This window comes from Peromyscus leucopus, chromosome 20 (assembly GCF_004664715.2).
Source record: "Peromyscus leucopus breed LL Stock chromosome 20, UCI_PerLeu_2.1, whole genome shotgun sequence".
Classification (NCBI taxonomy): domain Eukaryota; kingdom Metazoa; phylum Chordata; class Mammalia; order Rodentia; family Cricetidae; genus Peromyscus; species Peromyscus leucopus.
In genome coordinates, this window is record NC_051080.1 from 40,222,171 (window position 1) to 40,231,181 (window position 9,011).

The 9,011-nt window shown below is 41.1% G+C and overlaps 1 protein-coding gene across 1 annotated transcript in view; it reads right to left on the reverse strand.

Moving 5' to 3' along the window:
- Positions 1-7,780, reverse strand: part of LOC114709800 (zinc finger protein 431-like) — a 42,666-nt gene extending 34,886 nt beyond the window's left edge. The window contains exon 1 of the mRNA XM_037197720.1: positions 7,618-7,780. Within this exon, the coding sequence (XP_037053615.1) occupies positions 7,618-7,620 (3 nt within the window). The 5' untranslated portion in view covers positions 7,621-7,780. The remainder of the gene's footprint in view (positions 1-7,617) is intronic.
- Positions 7,781-9,011: the final 1,231 nt, after the last annotated feature.

The window sequence follows — 9,011 nt, forward strand, 5'->3', positions numbered from 1 at the left end:
TCAACTTGGTGCATACCAAACTTGGAGAAACAAATTTGGGAAAGTAAGTATATGCCAGAGGGATCATAACAATATCCTGTGATCTATATAATTGTTACATGAATCTTAAAAGGTCTTAATAAAAACAAACCTGGAGCCAGGTATTGGGGTGAATGCTGAAAGATCAGAGAGACAAAACAGGCCACAGCTAACCTCACCTCGCCAATACCTCAGCTGATCTTGTTTCCTCAAACTGGAAGCCTCCAAGTGCTCATTCATAATCAATCTCAGCTGAACTGCTGCTAAAAACCTAAAAGCTGAACCAGGCTCTAGTTCCTGGTTTTCATGCCTTATATACCTTTCTGCTTCCTGCCATCACTTCCCGGGATTAAAGGCGTGTGTCACCATGCCTGGCTGTTTCCAGTGTGGCTTTGAACTCAGAGATCCAGATGGATGTCTGCCTCCAGAATGCTAAGATTAAAGGTGTATGTGCCACCATTTTCTGGCCTCTATGTCTATCTAGTGGCTGTTCTGTTCTCTGACTCCAGATAAGTTTATTAAGGTTCACAATATATTGGGGACACGCCAGGCGGTGGTGGCGCACACCTTTAATCCCAGCACTCGGGAGGCAGAGGCAGGGGGATCTCTGTGAGTTCGAGGCCAGCTTGGGCCACAGAGTGAGTTCCAGCAAAGGCACAAAACTACAGAGAAACCCTGTCTCGAAAAAAAAAAAATAAATAAAAATGTTGGGGGACACAACATCACAACATAACATTTTGAATAGTTTTATGTTTTGGTTCCTGAGACTTTTTTTTATATTTATTTGTCTATTAGTAATTAAAATATTCATTGTATGCTTTGTCATTTTCCTATTGTGGCCTGAATTTGCAAATTTCTGTGAAAGTGTTAATAATTCTTATATGTGGTACCCATTGGCACTATGCCTCAAGGACCAGGGGATGAAATGTAATGAGCATAGTTTTAAAAAGACCTTTTAGATATGTAAAAGTAGCTGAATCAGGAACCCCACTATACTCAAAGCTGTACCCAAAAAGCAGTGAGTAATATCACTCACTCAAGATAACCAGACACAGCTCTAGAACTCCAAGACACCACTGGAGAGCGTATAAACAGAAACCAAGAGCAATGTTCCGCTCTGCACATCTGGAGAGACATGACCAAGATCAGCCCAGTGGCTAGAGTGTCTCCCCTAGGATCCTGACCCTTGAATCAGACACTTCTATTATAAGCTGGACCTGAACTTCAGTTAAAATAGGTCACACAGGTAAGCAGCCTTGGGGAAATAGGCTTAGGACCTTAGTTAGGAATTTAGAGTGTGAATCTTGTGTGATGACAAACAGCATAATAAAATACAACTTTTGTTATACTAACTATGCATATCAATCCTCTTGTTCACAAAAGTTAGGATCATTTTCCTATGATTAATATTTAGATATTTAGATAAAAGTCTGCATCAGAGTGAGGAAAGGAAAATTTGCTAAACCAAAGGCAAGATAACAAATTTGTTTTGTTTTGGTTTGGTTTGGTTTTGGTTTTTCGAGACAGGGTTTCTCTATGTAGCTTTGCACTTTTCCTGGAACTCACTCTGTAGCCCAGGCTGGCCTCGAACTCACAGAGGTCCGCCTGCCTCTGCCTCCTAAGTGCTGGGGTTAAAGGCGTGGGCCACCACCAGGCAAGATAACAGATTTTTAAAGAAACATTGTAATAAATACCTAAAGCAACTTGTTTTGCTCTAATTGCTTTATAAGTCACAAGCACTTTTGAAAACAAATTTATCCCCATTTTTATGTGTATGTTTGTGTGTATCAGAGTGTCTTCCATGTGTGTGCAGATGACCCAGCAGAAAAAATTGTATCAGATCCCCTGGACCTGGAGTATAGGTGGTTATAAGCCTCTAAACTTGGATGCTGGGCTCTAACTCAGGTTATCTCCAAGAAGAATGTACTGACCAACCAAGCCCCATAATACTTTTTATCCAATAATCTAAAAGTCTTTCTCACAGATTAACAACAAAATCTAAATAAATACAGTAAATAAATAATCCTTGGGAACATGATGCATCAATGTTAAGATGTTGTTTATGGTCGATTTGCACCAGAAATTGAATACAATCCAAAAACAATGACCCAAAATTTGTAACAGCCAAGCTGAATTCAAAGCCACATGCAAAATTGAAACACTTCAGAATGCTAAAATGGAATTATTAAAAAATAGTACACACATTGACACAATGTAACTTCTATATTTACCACTAAAGCTACAATAATAAAGAATGTGTGGGCATATACCCAGGGGTGCTCAATCATGATACATGCTCAACTAAGTTCATAGCAGAACTATTCGTAATAGCCAGAACCTGGAAACAACCTAGATGCCCGTCAACTAAAGAATGGATTAAGAAAATGTGGTACATATACACAATGGAGTACTACTCAGCAGAGAAAAACAATGACAGCATGAAATTTGCAGGCAAATGGATGGAACTAGAAAATATGATCCTGAGTGAGGTAACCCAAACCCAGAAGGACAAACATGGCATGTACTTACTCATAAGTGGATACTAGATATAAAGCAAAGGACAATCAGACTGCAACCCACAGAATGAGGGAGGCTATAAAGCAGGGGGGGGCTTATAATAAGTTTTGGTTTTACTCAATTACTGGGCAAGTCTCAATAAAACATTTCACTATTAGGATTAAGAATTTATACTGCATCAAGCTGATAACAGAAAAATAAGTAAATAAATAAAAATGAAAAAAAGAATGTGTACAGTATTTGTGAAAGAATGAAGGAGATAGAGAGAAAAAGCCAAGACAAATACAGTCAATTTTAACCAAAAGACCAAAGGAAACCCAGCCAGGAAAACTGTGATCTTGAGCAATGCTACCTATGAGTCTATGTGTATAGAAATTAAATAATTGGGACTTCACAACTCCTACAAAATTAACTCAAAGTGATCCTTAAACTGTTAATTTTCTGACCCTCCGGCTACTGATATTTCTTACGGAGAGGCTCCATGCTCAGAGCTCTCTCTGCAAATGGAGGTGATCTCCTCCAGAGCTTATTTTGGGCAAACTGAGCCCCAGTGATTCCCAATCACAAATCAATGTTCTCTGCTTCCTGCCACATGGATTATGGCACAAGATGTGGCATCAGTGTGGGAGGGGGGAGAATAGGGGAATTCGTGGCTGATATGTAGAACTGAATGGTATTGTAAAATAAAATAAAATAAAAAAGAGTTTAAAAAAAAAAAAAAAAGATGTGGCATCAGCCCTATCCACCTGCCCAACACCATGCAAACCTGAGATACCTCTGCAGCTCAGAAACTCCGTTTGTCCCCTGGAACTGAACTTCACTAATCCACACCATGGTGGCTAACAGTAGCAGACAGTTAAAAGCATTCTAATCATGTATTGCTTTAGGATGATCCCCATTACTACTTCCTACCATTTTCTAAACTATCTGTAACATTATAAGATGAACTTGAAAGTGGAGTGCAACATTCAGAACTTCTAGAAACTAGGTCTTCAGCTTTGCAACCTGTCTTCCCACTACACAACCAAAAGCAATGCCTATGTATGTGTGTGCACACTAGACCATGATTATTATAAGCATCATAGCCTCCCATACCATGGTGGCAGAGCCTCTCCCTCTTCAGGGAATCCATACTCAGCAAAGCAAAGAGGTCAACAGCTACCACACAGGGACCAACAGAACCAGCATGGTCCAACTCAGTCCCAGCAGCTTAGACTCTGACAGTTCAGCCAACCTGCTCTTCCTGGACTGGGGATAGTGGTCCCCACACTCACTATGACATTGCTTGTGGCCTCGCTCACAGCTTCCTATAGCAGAACCAGAGAAGAATCCTGAAAGAGCCTAGAAGCTACCTCCCATTGGTGCTCCTGATTGTTAAGTCTTCCTTCCAGAGTACCTCATTAGCTAGGACCACCCAGCTGCGTCGCAGGATATTAGCAGTTACTATACTGGGTGAGCTGATATCAAATGACTCAGACAACAAAGGCCTTCCCAGCTCTGCCTTTCCACCCTAGGGTCACACAGGGTCCGAGTCTAGGAAACTGTAGTTTAGTAGAATCTTCCATTCTCCCAGAACACTTCCTGTTTCTCTTACAAGGTACAGGGTCCTCTGTGTGCACATTCCATTATACAGTCAATGCCCAGTGCAGTCAAACACAGATCACATTCAAACAGTAACTGTTGTTAAAGCAAAAAAAGGCCATGGATTAGCAAACAATGAAGGGTCTATGGGAGGGTTTGGAGGCAGGACAGAGATAGTGGAAATGACATAGCTATAATCCCCAAAAATTATGTTAAAAAGTTGAGACAGGTTTTATGGCTATGTGCTCAAGAGACCAGAGATTTGTATTAGAGCACACTAAGTACTACTTATACCATTTCTCTAAAGTTGTGCATCTTAAACCTTGAAAAAACACAGACATGTTAGGCAGGGCCACACCATTTTATCCAGTTCTTCTATTCTGGCTGAACTTAGTGTAACTAAGTAGATAAAAGTTCTTTATCCAGATTCTTAATTGCCTTGTCTGTGAACCCAGGAAATGGTCAGTCAGGACATTTACAGAACATCTAAAATTGATTCCCTCACTACTCATTGCTAATGTCAACTACTGTCAAAGCAGGAAAGCTTTTGTTATGAATTTGCAAGAGTGGGGAACCCCCAGCTGGCCAGAACAAGGTTATCCTACAAGTTGAGGGAAAATATGCGAGGCAGATGCAGTTCGGGGAGGGGGGCAGCATGTGGAAAGTCCTTCACACCCAGGTGCTGCATCCACATGGAGAGTTTTATTATAATAGAGAGATGAAGAGAAAGATAGGAAAGAAGGAGAGAAGAAACAAAGAGAAAGTGAGAGATGTCAAGGATGCACACTTGGAGGAAAAGCGGAAGAGAGGGAGAAAGGGGAGGAGTTTTCCCTTAAAATGAGGCTTTTACTTCAGAACACAGGGCGGCCCCAAGGGGCCAGGTCAGAATATTAACAGCTTTCATCCTTCATCTTGACCTTTCCTTTCTTTGCTGTGACTACAACTGCTTTAAAGTTGGTCAGTGAACTCAATTCTTACACAAGTCCCTCTTCATTTGTAAATTCCCAATAAAATCTAGAGGACTTGGAGGATACTAATTCACTAGTAAATTTTTCCTTCTCACAAACCAGCCAAGGCCCAGCCTGAAAGGAGTTGCAAGCCCTGGGCAGCACAGGCAGGATTAGGTGTTCAAAGAAATCCTCAATTATATATTGTGAGGCAGGCCTGAGCTACAGGAGACATTGATCTAAACCAGTGTTTCTCAACCTTCCTAATGTTGTGACCCTTGAATACAGTTCCTCATGATGTGGTGAGACCACAACCATAAAACTATTTTCACTGATACTTCATGACTATAATTTTGCTACTATTTTGAACTGTAATATAAATATTTGCGTTTTCCAATGGTCTTAGACCACTCTTGTGATAGGGTAATTTGATTCCCCCAAAGGGAGCTGCAACCAAGTTGAGAACCACTAATATAAACTGATATAAATAAATATCACTTAAGAAAAAAATGGAGCCGGGCGGCGGTGGCCCACGCCTTTAATCCCAGCACTCGCCCACGCCTTTAATCCCAGCACTCGGAAGGCAGAGGCAGGCGAATCTCTAAATTCTAGACCAGCCTGGTCTACCGAGCAAGATCCAGGACAGGCACCAAAACTACACAGAGAAACCTTGTCTCAAAAAAACCAAAAAAAAAAAAAAAAAAAAAAAAGAAAAGAAAAGAAATAAATAGAATGAAAGTCTTAATGACTAGAAAATAGAAACAAATAGAAATTAAAGCAGTAATGCACTTAAAGAAAATGAAATTTTAAAATTGACTTTTTAAAATGATAAAAATAATTGGAAGAACACTTTGCTATACTGACTTTGAAACAAAGTAGGTGTTTCCCTGGTTGAGAGAATGCCAATAACAAGACATTTTAATTCTTTGTCCCTGTAAAATGTTAGCTGCTAAGTGCTTTAAACTGACACAGATTTGCAGCTAATGGCCTGTGTCTTAAACCTATGAGCTGTGTCAACCAGTATTGCACATATCTGCACAGGAGAATTTTCTAACTGCAAACTGAATACTTGGTAATTCAAGCTACACTCCCTAAATTGTACACCCACCAATTCTGTGTCTTCATTCACATGGAAGGAATTAATACATGCCGGGAAATTACACAGAAAATCACTCACTGTGCCCCATCGGCTCCTTCTTTATGATGGAGACCCCTGCAGCTCACTGCCTTAAACTTCAATCTGTGTCCTAGCTGTTGCCTAATCTGTTTCCCCCTGCAGTGTACACAGTACTGTTCCTCCTCTAGTGATCTGCAGGGAGAAGCCCTGCTCCACACATAAACCTTTCTTTCTTTTTCCTGTTACTGCAATGGACAGTCTACTATGTAACCCAAACTGGTAAGTTTAGAATGCTGTGGTGCTGCAGACCTGTAATTCAAAAATTTAGGTTGGTCAGTCAGGGGGACAGCAAGGGCAATGTGGCTACAGACAGGGTTCAAGTCCACCTCAATCTACATCTGAGACTTTAACTAAAAACCACTTTTCTTTTTTGTTTTGTTTTGTTTTGTTTTTCAAGAGAGGGTTTTGCTTTGGAGCCTGTGCTGGAACTCATTCTGTAAGCCACAGACTGGCCTTGAATTCAGTCCGCCTGCCTCTGTCTCTCAAGTGCAGGGATTAAAGGTGTGCACCACCACCGCCCAGCACTCCAGCATTCAAAACTATTTTTCAAAAAGGCTGGAGATGCAGCTGTTCTACAATATACCTTTAAAGCACACCGGGACTTAATGGTGGTTGTGACACTGTAATGTCCCCTTGAGCAGCATGTTAGAGGCCTACTTTTTGATGGGTGGGTGGGTCTTGTGGCTGGTTGTAAATCAGGGTGGTCTCCTTTGTTATGGGAATGTGGCTTAATGTCTGGTTAATCTTGGTGAACATTTACATCTTATCCTACTAATCTCTAACAAGCATGGCTAGCATACTACTTATCTTTGGAGTATTTGGGAGGAAGCCCTCCCCTAGCTAAATTCTACTTTGTGTAACTTAATGTCTCCTAAGAATTGATAAATCCTTATACCATCAATTCTAATCTACATCACAGTTTAGTAGTGGAGTACTACTCGGAACAGGAGATACAGTTTTACTCCAGACAGATCCTAAAACTAAATGTTTAAAATACAGAACTTCTGGAAGATACTAGAGAGATCAGAGCTCTACCAGTTTAGCAAATCTGCCCTCCATAATGATAATACAAGCACTACAAGACCCAGTATTTCACAGTGACTTCCACAAGGATACTTCTAAGCGCAGTCCCACTCCCAGTGATCTGCAGACCCAGTCCTTAGAGTGAAGTTATGCAGAAGCTGCTGCCCAGGCCCAAGGAGGTGCAAGGACTATCAGGCAGGACCAGGAAGGACGTGCAGGAACACGCGGTTCTGGCCGCTAGCTCCCACCCAGCCGGGGAAGGACACGGGTTCCCTCGGCTCAGCAGTACGCTCCTCCCAGTCTGAACATGGCCAGCCACTCCTCCCCATCTGAGGACAGCAGCCTCTCACTCACCATGATGCGGCTGCCGAGGTTGTCTACGCTCTCTCCACAGCGGAAAACACACCGCAGCCCAGGAGCCAACTTCCAACGTCCTCACGGCTGAAAACACACCGCAGCACAGGAAACAACTTCCGACTTCTTCAGCAGAAGTGCTGAGTTAGAAGCCTGGTGCCGGAAGAACCCTCCCATCTGACTAGCGGTTCCGCTGGAGGCTCTGATTGGCTAGTGAGGCCTGAGTGACAAGACGGGGTAAGCTGAAGGACATATCCCTGTGGTTCTCAGCCCTGGCTTCCACCTGAAGCACAGATCTATCCTAGGTTAGCTGGAGATTTGTGGCAAATTCAACAGCAAGTCTCTTGTTAAAGTAAACCAATGGGTTCAGTTTTAAAAGGAAGTATACAAATTTAGAAGGAAACTAATCAGACAATGTTGCACAAGAGGAACACAGGGTATTTTAAAGAACATAAACAAATGCCACAGTAGTGTTGAGACTGATAGCCACAGCAACATATGTGGCAAGAGTTGATTTCTCAGGATCTGAAGCAACCCCTTCCCAAAGGCCCTGTCTCCAGATCTTTTCCAGATCTCTCAAACATTTTACTTGTTTTTGAGATGGAGTTCTGTTTTTGCTCTATACATCAGGCCTTAGACAAACCTCCCAAGGCCTAGGCAGATCGCCAAACTTGGAGAGGCCTAGTTTTTCAAGTATCTTCTAGAAGTTCCGGACTTCCCATTTGACATTTAGGTGCAAGGTCTATTCGCAGTTAATTTTGTGAAAGTTATAATTGGCATCTCATGTACTCCATTACTAAGTTGTGATGTAAAAGAGAAGAATTGATGAGGATTTACCAATGCTTAGGAGATAGTCACACAAAGTAGAATTTAGCTGGGGGCAGGGGGCTGTAAAATACCCCAAAGATAAGTAGTAAGCTAACCAGGCCTGTTAGAGGTCAGAATGCTAATTTAAATGTTTGTTGACTTTTTATGTATACTGTTATTGGTCACACATCTGTGGTAAAAACAACTAATGAGATCTTCATCCATGAAGAGTCTAGAGAGAAACCTCTGTGTAAAGATTTCTCTATACTAAGCTTGGGCATCATAGTTTTAAGAGGGATTTCTTAATCATATTGTACTGGATGCTACACACATTAATTCAAAGATGTTTTGTTATGTATTTGCTATTTCTTTGTATCAACTACAAAGACACATTAAAAACCAAAAGTATGCTTATAGTAGTAATGTCATGTATTATATGATGACTACCTTGTATTTTCTCTAAGGTTTAGTTTAACAGATTGTACCTAGGAAATATTATTACATTATCTTATACACAATTTCTATTCAACTTTCTGTCTTTCCTTTTTTTTTTATTTTTTATTTTTTATTTTTCAAGACAGGGTTTC